We start from the raw sequence: 16,401 nt of genomic DNA, 5'->3' as shown, positions 1-16,401 counted from the left end.
AACCTGGAAGACTAATGCCGGCATCGGCCGGAGGACACAGAGGTAGGACATCGGGGGATCGCAGGACAAGGTAAATTACACTACAGTGTAATTCCGAGTGTGGCTTGCGGTTACCACTTTTGGTACTGAAAATTAACCCCGAGGCACACTCGGGATTACTGCTAGGGAGGTTAAGGTATGTCCCTGCATTTACAGTTATGCATTAAGGGGAATCAAGGGTGACTGAGTGTGTCACAAATTACTTTAAATTGAGGGTCGGCAACCTGTTGATCACGATCTACCTGTCGACCACGGGCAGATCACGAACATGTTCATGCTTTGCCAATCCTCTCGCACTGCCTCCCTCCGCTCTCATCTTCACTGCAGAGCAGAGAACAGGGAGGCAGCACAGTACTGGAAGAAGGGCAGGAGCTCTCTCGGTTAACCTTTCAAATTATCCAGTAGGTGATTGGTTGTTAGGATGGCGAGCAGTCTAATTACTAAGCTTGCTAAGCTGGTATGGGGGTGTGCCCTAGATGGTGCTGTGAGAGTATGAGGTTTACGGAGGCTCCTTGCGGTGCAATGTACTGTATACCCCAGAGTTTCTTCTTTTACCCCAGCCACTGCTCTATCCCCAGAAGGTCAGTACAGAGACAGTGCAGCTGTGCAGTGTAACAGCCGCTCTCAGCCTCTGAGTTCTGGCACTGACTGCACACAGGCACATACAGGTGGTTTCAACCTCCAGCTCTGCAGCTTCTCCTCCACGTGGAGCAGTAGTCTGTCCCCTCTCCTCAGTGCACACATACTTCTCTTGCACCCACTGTCCTGGGAGTTAGAGGGTAGCCAGCCTTACTTGGGAAATCCTGGGAGCCTGTGGGAACCAAACCTAACAGCTCCTGGTGGAGATTACAAACTGCAGCACACAACCAGCAGCTTACAGTCTGCCACCTGTCCTCCTTTAGTGATATGCGCATAAGTAAAAATGTGCCACCTACTTGCCACACAGTACCATATGGTGGGTCACTGAAACCAGAGGTGACCCCAGGTAGCTCTGCCAACACTGCACATATGGTTATGTATATGGATATCCACAAAGCTGCAAAGCTGATAGGGAGGGGCAGAGGGCACTACTGTGTGCGTGTTGGGGGGGTTGTAAGGTATGAATGAGGAGAGAAGACACTACTGTGACTACACGTGGTCTTTTTATTGGGGGCTTAATAGTTTTTCTTTCTTTAAAGGATGCATTTCCCCCCCCCACCTCCAGGGATCTTTGATATCCTTCATGTTGTCTGGTTAGATCTCAACCTCTGAAAGTTTGCCTATCCATTTTAAATAGATAGGGACAATAACAAATAAAAAGCTGCCACATGGTTTATTAAAAAACAAAATGTAATGCCTTCCACCTGTTTGTTAGACTTTTACAGCATACATCTGGGCAAAATAAAGAAAAACACATTCAGTGCATTCCTGCAATGCATTTTCTTGTGTTTTATGCCTGTTCATCCAGAAAAGCCACTTTGCTTTTAATTTCTTGTTTAAGCCAATACCTCTGTCTCTTCATGAACTGAAGCCCAAAGCTTTTCCCTGCTGTACTGCAGAACACCTTTCATTTATGCAACTGAGATAAGAAGTAGGAAGGTGTTCTGTTGTCCAGGCCTCATGCACAATGTGAAGCTCTAAAATGTTTTTTCCCCTGCAGGAGTTTTCAGAATCAAAAACACAGTAAAAAGCAGCGTTTTTGCATTTGCATTCCCGCATCTGACATTAATGCATTCTATTGGCCAGAATTCTGGCCATCAGAATGCATTAACGCAAGAACGCTTATTAACACAACTAGCAAAGAAAATATAAGGAATGTATCAGTGGTATACAGGCACAAGATAATTTTAGGTTTTCACAGCTCCGAAGAGAGTCTTTGCATCATGGTGTAAATAGTCCTCAAACACAAAACAAGTAGAGCCACCAAAAAAATAGGTGAGAAACTCAAAACACAATTGTCATTGTTTGAACTGGGATGACTGTGATGGAGTGTATGTTCCATATCTGTTGGCAACATTGGTGAAACCAGTTCGCAAACCCTGTGTGCTGCCAAGCCCAGGCACTCCAAATCCTTGGCTAAATGTACCACCATATGGAGCAGATCCATAAATTCCAAGGCCATATGGCTTTGCTTGTGTATTTGAAAGAATGACAGGGTTGATGTTTTTGCCTGGTGTATTGAAGGCAAATTCTGGAGGTGGACTGCTAGGTTTGGATGGTGTGGAGGTCATTGGACTTAGTTCATCACTGGATGTCTTCAAAGATGGCATCTGAATAATGTGATGGTCAGGAATGTTCAACATGTTGGGTGGCATGGCACCAGAAGACAAAACAGGTCTTGCCCATTCATCCTTAAAGATCTGAACAGTCAGAGTTGAAATCAAAGTGCTAAGTCTGTTTGTGACATGAGCGAGTACCATCTGCTCATTGGCATCCCTTCTAATCCTGACATGAACTGATCCTGCCTGAAATGCAAAAATTATAGAAATTATGACTAATAATTATGTAGTGTTAAAAGGTATTTTTCAATAATCCTCAGTCCATCAGCACTTACCTATTTTGCCCTGAGCTGTCAGTAAAGTTTTGCATTTTCAAATTTAAATTTGTACAAAAAGATAAAACAGGAATTTTGTAACATTCTTTTCTTGTCATCAAGGGACACAGGATGAGTAGAATTCAGAAACATTGGGTTATACTGTTATATAGTTAATCTGGCTGAAAAAAGACAAAAGTCCATCCAGTTCAACCATAGAAAAAAAAAAAAGTTATAATCCTACTATACCCATAGTTGATCCAGAGGAAGGCAAAAAACCCCCAGCAAAGCATTAGCTCCTGCTGGGAAAAAAATTCCTTCCTGATCCCCCGAGAGGCAATCAAATATTCCCTGGATCAACTTTACCAATAAATGTTAGCATCCAGTTATATTCTGTGTATCTAAGAAACAATCCAGGCCTTTTTTGAAGCAATCCACTAAGCTGGGCAAAACCAACTCTTGATGGAGTCTATTCCACATTTTCACAGCTCTCACTGTAAAGAAACCTTTCCGTGTTTGGAGATTAATTTTCTTTGCCTCCAGATGTAAAGCGTGCCCCCTTGTCCTCTGTGATGACCTCATGGTGAATAGCTCTACACCGAGTACACTATATGAACCACTGATGTATTTTATACATGTTGATCATATCCCCCTTAATCTCCTCTTCTCAAGAGAGAATAAATTCAGTTCCTCTAATCTTTCCTCATAGCTGATCTCCTCCATGTCTCTTATCAGTTTAGTTGCTCTTTTCCCCAATGTTCTTTTTGTGAATTGGTGCCCAAAACTGAACTGCATATTCCAGATGAGGTCTTACTAATGATTTGTACAGGGGTAATATGATATCTCTCTCTCTGGAGTTTATACCTCTTTTAATACAAGAGAGGATTTTGCTCGCTTTAGAAACCGCAGCTTGGCATTGCATGCCATTATTAAGCTTGTGATCTACCAGAACGCCCAGATCCTTCTCCACCATTGATTCCCCCAGTTGTACTCCCCCTAGTATGTATGATGCATGCATATTCTTAGCCCCAAGTGCATAACCTTACATTTATCAACATTAAACCTCATTTGCCACATAGTTGTCCAATTAAACAGTGCATTGAGGTCGGCTTGTAAATTGAAGACATCCTGTAAGGATGTTATTCCACTGCACAGCTTCGTGTCATCTGCAAAGACTGAAATGGGATTTTTAATCTCAGACCCTATATCGTTACCATTAAAAGGAATTGGACACTAGCAAAACAAAAAATCTCAGACTTATCAGTGATGTTATTTCTAAGAGCCTTTCAGAACAGCACCTGGAGAGAGCGTAGCACCACCCTCAATGTTCTAGGAAACACCGCAGCAGCTTTAAAATCCGCCTCTTCCACCATGCCCTGAGTTATTGCCAAGAAGCCCACAACATGCTAGAAAACACAAAAACTTTGCAAACATAACAGAATCATTGTCATATTCATCAGCGAACAGGGCAGGTAGTTGATCCTTGTGCCCTCTTGCCTTGATATGTATGCCACGACTGTTATATTGTCCGAAAGGATCTGCACGTGTTGACCCCTGATTGTTCCCTGAAAATAGAGGAGACCCAGCTGGATGGCTTTTAACTCACTCCAGTTTTATGACCTTCTGGCCTCCGCTTTTGACCAGGAGCCCTGAGATGTCTGATACTCGAGATGGGTTTCCCACCCCCAAGCACTTGCATCCGTCATTAAGCATCTTGCCATGGGGAAGGAACAAGGCAGCCCCTTTGAAAGGTTGGATGGGTTCCGCCACCACCACAAAGCTCTTTTTACCTTAAGGGTTTGTCCTGAGGCTCCTGGTATGCCTACTTTTGGAGAATATCTAGTTACAGAGGACAGGAGTGCAACCTGGCCCACTGAACTGCTAGAATGAAAGCGATGAGTAACCCAAGTGCTGACATAGCCCCCCAGATTGAGACAGACATATTGGATTGAATCTGACTCAGGGATGCCTGAATTTTCTCTATCTTTTCCTCGGGGAGAAAGATCTTTTGTTGTATTAAGTCTCTGGTGTACCCAAAGAATCTTAAGCTCTGAGCCAGGGTCAAGTTGGATTTCTTCAGGCAATTCCAGATTTCTCAGATGGGCCTGAGCTATCTAAAGGTTTGCCAGCAACTGAGCCCCGGATTCCACAAGCAGAAGCAGATAGTCTAAATATGTTACCACCGCAATCTCTTTTAGCCTTAGGGGTTCAAAAGCTTCTGCCATCACCTTGGTGAACACTCTTGGAGAAGATGACAGGCCGAAAGGAAGTAATCTGAACTGTAGGTGCCAAGTGGACATGCCCAGATTGACCGCTAGGTGGAAGAACTTTAAAGATGATGGGGGTATTGGTACGTGTAAATAAGCATCTCAGAGTTCGATGGTCGCCATGAAACATTCTGGGGACAACAGCTTCCTTACCGAAAAAATTGTGTCCATCCAAAAATGTTTGTACTGAATGGACTTGTTCTGCATTTTTAGATTTAAAATCAAACAGAATTTTCTGGAGGGTTTCTTGACCAAAAAAATGTGTGAATAGAAATACAGACTTTCTTGCTTCCTGGGAACCTGGATAATGACTTCCTGCTGCATCAGTTCCTTTAAGAGAGACATCATTGATACCGCCTGACAAAAAAAACTTCTTGTTGTCTCTTCCCATTGCGGATAGAAGGACCAAAGTCTTCTCCCCACCAGAAGAGAACTGTCATTGGGTTTTAGCAGGCCGTTATAGGGGTCTGGAGAGCACTCCCCCTTTCCCCTTATTTTTCTGATTGCTCCAATTTTTCTTCTGCCCCTGATCCTCTCTCTCTGGGCTTGTGAAAAAGGACAAAAAATCCTCCTGACTGGCTGTTTTTTCTTTTTTGGATGGGAAAGCTTTTTTCTTATCCGCCGTCCTTTCAAAAACAGTCTCCAGGTCTCTTGAGAAAGGGATTCCGCACAATTTGATGTTTGATGTCGTGTCCCCCAACCATGTTTTGACCCAGATGGCACTTCTGGCCCAGTTAACTAATACAGAGGACCTGGCCGACATACTAATCAATTCTGCCAATGCATCCGCCATATATCTCACTGCCTTCAAGAGAACAGAGGACTCCAAAAGTTCTCTCCTAGAGTTCCTTGCCTCCACATGCTCCATCAACGGCTTGAGCCAGCACTCCAGGTTTCTGGCAACCACTGTGGATGCCATAGCTGGCTTGAGGTTAGATAAAAAGGAATCCCACGCTTTCTTAAGGAGAGAGTCCGCCCTCTTACCCATCGCATTCTTCAGGATGCCTATGTCCTCAAATGCCAAGTATGCACCTAGAAACCTGTGAAAAGTCTGCATCTAACTTTGGCTTATTGTTCCAAACCAAGGCCTCATCCTTATAAAGGGGAATCTTCTTCTGAGGGATTTGGTAAGAAAGGACCCCTTTCTGGGTCCTTCCACTGCTTTTTCACTGCCTCTGACAAAACTTGATTTACTAGAAAAACCCTGTGTTTGACCTGGCCCAGGCCCTGATACATCTTGTCATGAATGGACAATTGCACCTTTTCCTCCTGTATATCGAGCATGGTATAAATTGCAGTCAACAGATCATCCATGTCCTCTACAGACCACTTATATCTGGATGATCTTGTAACCTTCTCTTCTCCCCCATCCAAATCCTAAAGGGAGAGTAGGACGCTCTCTCTCTTCCTCCGAATCACTACCCTCCCATACGGCCTGAGGTGAATAGCAGAAGTCTGGATAAGGTACTCTGCTGGAGGCCGCCACCAAAGCATTGGCCTCTCACCCTGCCAGGCACTCACCAGTTCCAGGGATCCAACATCCATCCAACTACTGACCACAGCCTCTGAGTGCAAGGGCAAGGACCTCCAACTCTCCAACTGGCAACTGCTCCTCTGAGCTGAAGAAAAAAGGCCCCGGAACACCCCCCCCTCCCTCCCAGGTGCTAGGATGGGCTCACCACATCACAAAAAGTGATGGAAAGTGTGAGGAAACAAAAAACTGGGGACATAGTGGAAGGCAGATTTTAAAGCTGCTGTGGTGTTTCCTAGAGTTGAGGGTGGAGCTACACTTTCTAGGTGCTGTCCTTGGCTGGTCAAGTATAACTCCTCACACTCCTGTGAAGCTCCAGATTTTAGAAAAGCAGTATTAAGAGTAGATCATAAACAGAGGGATTGGATCTATGTCCCTTTATGAACTCCTAGAAAAGGATTTTACAGTGAGCACAAAAATAGGAATTTTGACCTGTACCTGTAAATTCCGTATCTTGGAGTACAGTACAGGACACAGAATTTGATTCAGACTATCATCTGACACTACCAAATCTTCCCTGAGTCAGCCCACTAGTGTACCCATATAGCTCTGACTTCTCCGTGAGGCTTCATTTTTGTTAGCAAGCAATAAAGAGATCACAGAGAAGTGAGGGGAGACATAGGAATCAATTCATAGACCATGGGACATCCCTAAGCAATAATGAAGGGGTGAGCAACATTACAGATAAACAGCAGCAACAGGCACACAGAAAAATGAAGGCATCCAAATCAAGTATTGGGATGTACCAACCTAAGAAATATCTTGGAAGTAGTAATAATCTGGAATTTAGATTTGAACAAGGCAGGAGGGTGCTGAAGCTCCTATAGACCACATATGGAGAGGAAAGGCAACCACCTAAAGAAAACCGGGGAATAGGGGGATTTCCCAATATCAAGTCAGTGAAAGAAATATCAGTCAAAGGAGACCATCTGGAATGATGAAAAAAAAAAAAAAGGAGTCCGTTTATCTGTCAGAATAGCTAGCCAAGAGGTAGACAGGAACAGCTCTAACAATATCCATTCAATGGAGGGATTTCTCTTTAGGATGAACCAGAAGAGGACAGAGAGATGGAAGATCAATGTCCTTTTTAAAGTAAGAAGCTACCTTAGGAAGAAAAGAGGCTCTGGGAAAGACCCTTATCTAGCAAAGGTGATGGCAAGGAGGAAATCGACTTTAAGAGGTAGATTAGACAAAGGGATATCTCTAACAGGTTCAAAAGGAGGTCTTTTAAGAGCCAAGGGAACTCATGTGAGTACAGTACATATTGTACATAGGTCTTGATGAGTAAATTATTATTATTATACAGTATTTATAAAGCGCCAACAGTTCGCTCAGTGCTGTACAATATAATGGGAGACAATACATGCGACAGTACAATAACAATACAATGCGATATACGAGGGGCTCGAGGGCCCTGCTCCTTGGAGCTTACAATCTAGGAAGGAGGGGATAGTGGTACAGGAGGAAAAGCTGTGGGGGATGGGGTGGTAGGAAGAGTGGAGGAGGTCAGCAATTAGCAGGGGGTGGGGTAGGCTTTCCTGAAGAGGTGAGTTTTCAGGGTGCTCCTAAAGGAGAGGAGAGTAGGTGATAGTCTGATGGATTGGGGTAGGGAGTTCCAGAGGATGGGTGACGCCCTGGAGAAGTCCTGTAGGCGGGCATGGGAGGAAGAGACCAGGGAACTAGAGAGAAGGAGGTCTTGTAAGGAGCGGAGAGTGCGTTTTGGGTGGTATTTGGATATTAGGTCGGTGATGTAGTTTGGGGCAGTATGATGGACAGCTTTGTATGTCAGTGTTAGGATTTTGAATTTGATACGTTGGGCAATCGGAAGCCAGTGGAAGGACTGGCAGAGGGGGGTGGCGGAAACGGAGCGGTTGGTAAGGTGGATGAGTCTGGCCGCAGAATTCAGGATAGACTGAAGTGGGGATAGCCAGTGGCGAGGCAGGCCAGTGAGGAGGGAGTTGCACTAATCGAGTCGTGATATGATGAGGGAGTGGATGAGCTGCTTAGTAGTTTCTGGGGTTAGGAACGTGCGTATTTTGGCGATGTTGCCAAAAATAAAGAAAATACAAAGCAAAAGGCCTTTTGCATACAATTGTGAGTGCTGAAATTTGTTCCTTGATGGTATTCAAGTCCAAATGTTGAATTAGTCTGGACTGTGGAAAGGTTCTGTCCCACAGAGTATTTCCTAGGATGAAATTTTCTTACCTTGAATCAGGCAAAATTAAACTAAGTACACATGGGCCGAATATCAGGTGGTATCGGCCAGTTCACAGAAACCAGGCAATATTCGACCTGTGTGTACGTCAGCCTTTCCAACAGAAGCCAGATGAAGGTCCGGTTTCTGTCAAAGGGGCATGACTGAAAAAGGTCTGCTGATTGGCTTCCGATCAGCGCTTTCAGACAATGGCTGAGAGCACTGACCGGTGTGTTCTGGTGGGGGGGCAGACAATAGCACAGGGGGAGATCGCTGTACTAACACCACTTGTACAGTGATCTGTCAGGTTTTTTTTATTCAGCTGTGTGTACAAAGCTTAAGTCTTCCATGTGCGATGGTATACCTTACACATTGTGAACTTCCTAGCTTCAGGTGTGAGGGCATGATAAATTCATAAAGATCCCTATAATTCTTAGAACCTGGGGTTCAACAACTAAGCCATCAAAGCCAGCAACTGTAAAGTAAGGACGTAAACTGGACCTTGGGACAGAAGATGGATGGCAGATTGCAATGATACCATGGAGCCACCAGGGCATACACAGTTTCAGCCTGGGTATACTTGCATCTTGAGACAAACCTGTCCAATTTGTTGTTAAATCTAGAGGCCAAGAAGTCCATATCCTGTATCCTTCACTTGAGACACAGGTTCTGGACCATCCCCCCAAATACAAACACTGATGGCCGAGGTTGGTTGCTTGCCAAAGGTCTATGCCTGGAATGTGGACCTTGAATAAGTTCTGTCTAAGATAGAATCTGTTATGCTTCTCTATTATTATGTTCCTCTAAGACGACTGATGTACACCACAGCTGTGGTATTGCTTGACATTTAACAGATGAACCTGATCACCACTGGAATCCAAAAATCACATGTATATAAAAACTTCAAACCGCTATAAAAACTGTTAGCCAAGTACAATATACCTGCAAGAGCCACTGACCATAGGACTGTGCTGTGAATAAATCACTGCTGTTTTGAAGCAACACCTTGGACTCAAGTGGTTCAAGTTGCAATAAATAAAGTTACTTAGTAGATTAAATTTAAATTTCAAACAAATTTAAACGATAAACTAAACATGCAAAAAAGGAAGAGCATAGAAAATCGGTAGGTTACAATCAGACTCAGTATTCTCAGGCAAAAGAAGAGATTTGGATGGCTACTGGACTGTAAAGACCAAATCTAGGAGCAAAGAGTTAGGAGTTTTTCTTGAGGAAGATCAACATATTTCAGTGTTGAGTCAGTTCCAGTGCCGACTAAAGCTTCAGGATCCAACTAAATCTTCACAAAGTCTGAACAGTCCTGCTGACAACGTCTGACATAATCTGTGCTGACTTGTCTCTCAAGAGGAGATTGTCCAGTTATCCCACTATGGGGATGTCCTTTGATTGTTACAAGGTTAGCAACAGAGCAAGAACCTTGGTTAAAACTCATGGTGCAGAACAGAGACCAAAATGAAGGGTGGTGGTAGTGTTGTGTGCCCACACAGATGCACAGGAAACCTTGATGCACTGGAAATATGATAACAACAAATATGAGGTCAACAAAGGCCAGAAAATCTCCCAGATGAATGACCAACCTCTTGGATCTCATGCAGAATTTTTGTACTCGAATGAAGACATTAAGTGCTTTAAGATGCCCCCTTTGGCTTTGGGAATATTGAACAGGTTTCAGTAAAAACCTTGAAAACGTGAGGAACAATGGCAGTGACACCTTGATTCAGGGGTCTGATCAAGGCAACATGCAGATCTGTATACAAATGGTACTGTGCAACAGTAGGGACTGCTGCTAACACCTATCACTCTCTAACTAGAATGTGTAAAAATTTATATAAGGGTGTAGTGCTGTTCCTTAAGTAAGTAAGTGTTACGGACACCTCACAGAAGTGTGTGTAAACCTGCAATACACTGTAGGATGGGTTCTGATCCCTATATCATTATTGATGCACGGTCCATTGTATACTGTTTATATTATCAGTTATTGGTATTGTTTCACAGCATCTCTCTTTTTAAGGGGGGAGGTGCACCATAGCACCACACACAATTTGTATTTCTATATTCCCTGCACATTGTATATTTGCATTCATATATGGTATTCCCCTTGGGGGAGGGGTACTTGGCATTGCATCCAGGTGCACCATCCACAGGGAGAAAAATTTGTTTATTCTTTTTCACTTAGTTGAGGAGGTTTTTGTTTTGATTTTTTTGTTGGTTTCCGCTTACCCACCTGGTCCACTCACATCACATTAGAGTGCCCTGTAGGACTCCCTAGGAGTACCTTCTTCTACATCTTACCCATATTATATTCTGATTAATTTAGGAGGGGGAAAGTATCCTGAAGTACAACATGGTTTTTGTGATCTAGGGATCAGAACCCATCCTACAGTGTATTGCAGGTTTACACACACTTCTGTGAGGTGTCAGTACCACTTAATGACTTTAGGAACAGCGCTACATCCTTATATTCATTTTTAAACATGGAGATCTGATGTCTTTGCGGAGAAGTTGGCAGATTTGACAACAGAATGTGGGGCAGAGGCAGAGATTGAAAGTCTAGCTTGTAGTACCTGGACACCACATCTTTTACCATAGCATTGAAAACACTGTTGGCCCACATATCCACAAAGGCGGGTAATAGGCTATTTTGGAAAGTGGGGGTGTCCTGAAATTGTGAGGAGGATGTATGCACAGGCTGAAGGACTTTAGGACCGAACTGGGTCCCAGATTTTGGCCTGGACTTAAAGGACTGGGATAAATGAAAAGAACTTCAGAGTTTGAATGAAAATTACATGTTGGAGGCTATTATTTCATTTGTGGTGATGAAAAGGTACTTTTACCACCAGTGACCTTTTTTGATAAAACTTGTTGATGGAAATCCCAAAGATACATTCTCCATTGAAAGGCATGCAAAGTAATCATATTTTAAAATTGTTGTTCTGCAGGCTAGTGTTTGAGCCAGACAGTCTTCCATATATTTAAAGACAAGACACAAATTTGGAAAATGAGATGACAATGTCTACCAACCCATCAACACAAGTGTAATGCAGTGGGCATACGCTGCAAACACTCCATAACTGAATGAGGAGTAGGGATGGCTTCAAGTTGTTTAGATATGTCTTTGGACCATACCATCAGGGTTTGGCAAACAGCTATTATCACAACTACTAGTTGCAGGGTAGGGCCTACTATGGAAAACAAGGAAATTCTAGATGCTTGTAAACTTGGTATTTAACCACTAGCCTACAGGGCACTTATACCCTCTTCTTGCCCAGGCCAATTTCCAGCTTTCAGCGCTGTCACACTTTGAATGACAATTACGTGGTCATGCAACACTTTACCCATATGAAATTTTTATCATTTTTTTTGTGACAGATAGAGCTTTATTTTGGTGGTATTTAATCACCTCTGGATTTTTTCTTTTTTCTTAAACAAACCAAAAACCACTGAAAAGTTTGAAAAAAAAAGTTTTTTCCTAGTTTTTGTTATAAAATTTTGTAAATAAGTGATTTTTCTCCTTCACTGATGTGCGCTGAGGCTGCAGTGATGGGCACTGATAGGCTGCACTGATAGACACTGATAGGTGGCACAGATGGGCATTGACAGGCATCACTGATGGGCACTGAAAGGCGGCACTGACTTGCACTGTTAGGCGGCACTGATGCACACTGATAGGTGGCACTGATTGGCAGCACTGATAGGTGGCAGTGACTGGCATTGATGGGTGACACTGAAAGGCAGCTCAGATGGGCACTGATATGTGGCATTTATGTGGCACTGATGGGCACTGGCAGGTGGCATGGATGAGCACTGAGAGCTGGCACTGATGGACACCGACAGGTGGCACTGCTGGGGCTACACAGATCATCAGGGCACACTGATCATTTGTGCCCTGATGATCTGTGTACATGTCCCCTCCAAGAAATGCCGATTACTGGCTCTCCTCTCCTCACGAGCTGTCAGCGTGACAGCTCGTGGGGAGAGAACTGCCGATAACCGGCATTTCCCTGTTTACACACCTGATCACATGACCGACATCTTTGGCTCTTTCCGTGGATCGGTGATCCGCTGTGTCCGAGGGACACGGCACACCGCCGATCGCCGCGTGCGTGCTCCGGGAGCCGCGCATGCACGGTTAGAATGGGAGGACGTGATATGACATCCTCCCAGGAGAGAAGCACCTTGCGTCCATCATATTACTATATGGCGGGCAGGAGGCTGTTAGACACCAGACTATCCTCAAAAGGTACAGTCAAAGTCTTGTTTATGCAAGAAATGGCTGGGTCCACAAAGGGAACAGTTCATTTGTCTTTGTAGACCCAGTCAGACTGTACCTCTTGAGGATGAGATTGAAGAATAAAGCATTTCTGGAGAACAAATACTTTGTCAGGAGTAATCCAGTCTCCATACAAATTTGGTGTCAGTACTGAATGTACCGACAAAGTTTTGACAGTCTTGGTACGTGTAAGGGAGCTCGGACTCGGAACAGGATTGTTTCAGACACACGTTGCTCCAGTTTTAACCACTTGCCCTCCTGAGGATTTACCCCCCCCCTCCGAGGCCATTGTTTTTGTTACGGCACTGCGTTATTTTAATTGATAATTGTGTGGTCATGCAACACTGCACCCAAATGAAATTTACGTCCTTTTTTTCCCATGAATTGAGCTTTCTTTCAGTGGTATTTGATCGCCTGTGCATTTTTTATGCTATAGAAAAAAAAAAAAGACTGACATTTTTGAGAAAAATAAAAACAATATTTTTGACTTTTTGCTATGTCCAGTAAAACAATTAAAAAAAATCTAATTTTGTAATAAATTTAGGCCAAAATGTATTCTGCTACGTCTTTGCTAAAAAAAAAAAAAAAAAAAAAAAAAAAAAAATCCCAATACATGTAAATAAATTGGTTTACGTGAAAGTTATAGCATGTACAAAAGGCGGTATATATACTGGGATTTTTCTTTTTTTTTTTTTTTTTTTTTGCTGTGCACAGCCATCCAAAGCAGTCTAACAGGGAGGAGAATAGTTTTGTTTCCAAACAGTTCTCCTCCCTGTTGGAGATGCTCGGTAATCACCGGCCAGGACCCAGTGATTGACAGCCACAGCAGCGAATGATGGCACGGGTAGGGCTCATGTGTGCCCCCTACCCGGAAATGCGAAATCACATATATATATATATATATATATATATATATATATACACACACACACACACACGTGATTTTGTGCATCCGTGCAGCCCTGTAGCAGTATATCTGCTATAGGGCAGTCGGGAAGCGGTTAAACATGTATGTCAATATGAATACGTCAATAAGAACTGAAATGGTATCTTTATGGTCTAGGCGTTATGTCATCAAACTGAGGTTTCACTGGCACAAATTCATCCAAAAAGAATACCAGGATTCCTCTTCATCCAAAGCCAACTGCGCCATGGCTGCAGCAGCTGCCTGATTGTTAGAAATGGCTTCTGAAGGAGTAGCACACTTAAAGCCCCTCTGCTGAGTCTGTTATCATATCAAAAATTTTGGTTATAAAAGGCTTCATAGCAGAAAATGCTCACACCTAGGGAGAGCAACAATTGAAGTAGGGAAGATAAGGAATGAATAGACTTTGTACTTAGGATATACTGTAACGTACTGTGGTAAAATTAGGTAATACACAGCAGAAAAACAATCCAAGGTAAACTCGTGTCCCTTGCAAGCAGAGCACTAGATGTAATCTACCATTTACTGAATGGCACACGTGACAGAAAACGGAATTATCTAGTTTGATAACCCTTTCAGTGAATAACAGGAGAAATGAGAAAATGTGCCATGCACATTAGGGGACAAGCCCCAGGACTCACCACAGGTGTCTGAGTAGCACCACAAGCAGAGCTCAGTACCAGAAGGTCAAATCAGAGGCTAGCTCAGCGCTATCCTCAATCTAGTGGGTTTTGGGTACAGCCTCTTGGAAGGTGCCAAGTCCCAGTTTAGCAGCATAATGAAGAATTTTGATTGAAAAAAAAAAATAGTATTTATAAAACTGTCTAGAATAAATGGGTTTACCTTTCTCTGAAGAAAAAAATGTCCATCCACTAGCAAAAAAGTAATGGAAGGCATTATAACTGATTGGTCAGTGTTTTTTTTTTTTTTTTTTGTTTATGATTGCTCAATTCCTCCTAAAGACAACAATATAACCAAATGTTCCTGAAATCTACCGATCTTGTGTCCCTAAAGAATGAATAAGGAATGCTTTTCCATAATATAGTTCTGCAAATATTCAAACCATTGTATACACATACCATGCTATCAAAACCTAGAGTCCAGAAATGCTCATTGCGAACTTCCAGAACCCCATCCAGAGTTGAAACCTGTTCAGCATGAAAAAAATCAAATCATTAGCCAGTTTTGGAGCTTAAGCAAACAAAAACACCAGAACTTAATCCAAGAACTTCTTCCCTCTGCAGCAGCCATTGTGTAATCAGAGTTCACTGGAACTGACTGTTAATTGGACAGTCAAGTCACAGTCTGTGTCTCAGGACTGCAGACAAAAACCCTTTTAAAACTTCAGTTCATTGACAAACTGTAACACAAAGGTACATAATAGTTCAATTCACAAAATGTTAAGGTGACACTGTAGCCAAAATCAAAAATAATATTAAGTCTGTTAGAAGCATTAACACAAAATCAAAACAAACCCAAAAGCAAAAATGTCACATATTGAAGTTTACCAGTCCTTAGATTTGATGGCTGCATTAGTTTTCTTATTTAGGCTTTTCCACTTTTTTTTCACCTGGCGATCTTGCCAGTAATTTTTGTTTTTATTTTCAACTTCCTTTAACAGACCAAGCTGTCCAGCAAAAGTAGCAGTTAGATTGTTGAGACAAACCATGTAACACTGACAGGGGTGCTAACAGTGGTCAGCTTTTATTGATAAAATTAGAACCTTTATCACAAGAGGAACAAAAACTAGTTCTGTGACTGCTTAAAAAGCATTAGCTGAAGTTAGGCTTTAATTTGAACAACACTTATGTAAAGTCCATCCAACACATCGCTGTCCCCAGATTGAGAACACTGCTGCTGGAGGGAGGCTATGTTGCTCCTACATAGTTACAATGGGGGAGAGAGCATAGCCACCCTAAAGGCAACTTTCATACTGATCTGCCGCAAAAACGTGTAGGTGTTTTTACTGCGCTTTCTGAGCGTTTTTAAAGGGCGCGTGCCTTAAAAACTACACCAAAAACGCTTCTCAGAGGCATTTTTGAAGCGCTTTTCAGGCGTTTTCCATTGATTTCAACAGGAAGAGGCGTTTTTGGAGCTTTTGTTAACTCACCAAACATGCCCCAAAGATGCTGCAAGTTTTTACACTGCACCGCAGGTGCAACACCTCAGTGTGAAAACATACATAGATATACATTCACATACATAGGGAAGCATTTGTCTTGAACTTTTCAAACGCTTTTTTTAATGCAAAAACGCTTCAAAAACTCCTCATTGTGAAAGCAGCCTTAGACAGAAATTGCGTCACTGGCTGATTAAGCAGGAGGGAAAAAAAGGCTAAAAAGAAAACCAATTCAACCACCACGTCTAAAGATTTGTAAGTTGCAATATAACATTTTTAGTTTTGGGGTTAGATAGCACTACTGAAAATTAAAAAGACAAAAAACAAAAAAAACAAGCTTTCCTCCCTTCTGCCCTTAGCTTGATTTTTTCATTTTATTTTTATCAAAGTTGCATTATTTGCATTTTGTTTTGTTTATTTTTTGTACACTCTAAAAAAATGAACTTTGCCATGTTTTGTAATTGTTGTCATTGTAAACTAACATAAGCATATTAAAAGAAAACAGTGCACTTTTGTAAGACAATAG

General features: G+C 42.6%; 1 protein-coding gene across 2 annotated transcripts in view; it reads right to left on the bottom strand.

Annotated features, from left to right (window-relative positions):
• Positions 1 to 1,336: 1,336 nt before the first annotated feature.
• SLC30A6 (solute carrier family 30 member 6) overlaps positions 1,337 to 16,401 on the bottom strand; it is an 81,728-nt gene continuing 66,663 nt past the window's right edge. For both annotated transcript variants that reach the window (XM_089681757.1, XM_089681758.1), the window contains 2 exons: positions 14,836 to 14,904; positions 1,337 to 2,483 (listed from right to left, as the gene is read on the bottom strand). In XM_089681757.1, the coding sequence (XP_089537883.1) occupies positions 1,977 to 2,483; positions 14,836 to 14,904 (576 nt within the window). In that variant the 3' untranslated portion in view covers positions 1,337 to 1,976. The remainder of the gene's footprint in view (positions 2,484 to 14,835; positions 14,905 to 16,401) is intronic.

Source organism: Staurois parvus, unplaced genomic scaffold (assembly GCF_062004578.1).
Source record: "Staurois parvus isolate SC_StPar_1 unplaced genomic scaffold, SC_StPar_1.0 ptg000277l, whole genome shotgun sequence".
Lineage (NCBI taxonomy): Eukaryota > Metazoa > Chordata > Amphibia > Anura > Ranidae > Staurois > Staurois parvus.
The sequence above is the reverse complement of the archived record's forward strand: the minus strand, read 5'-3'. Positions and strand labels throughout refer to the sequence as shown.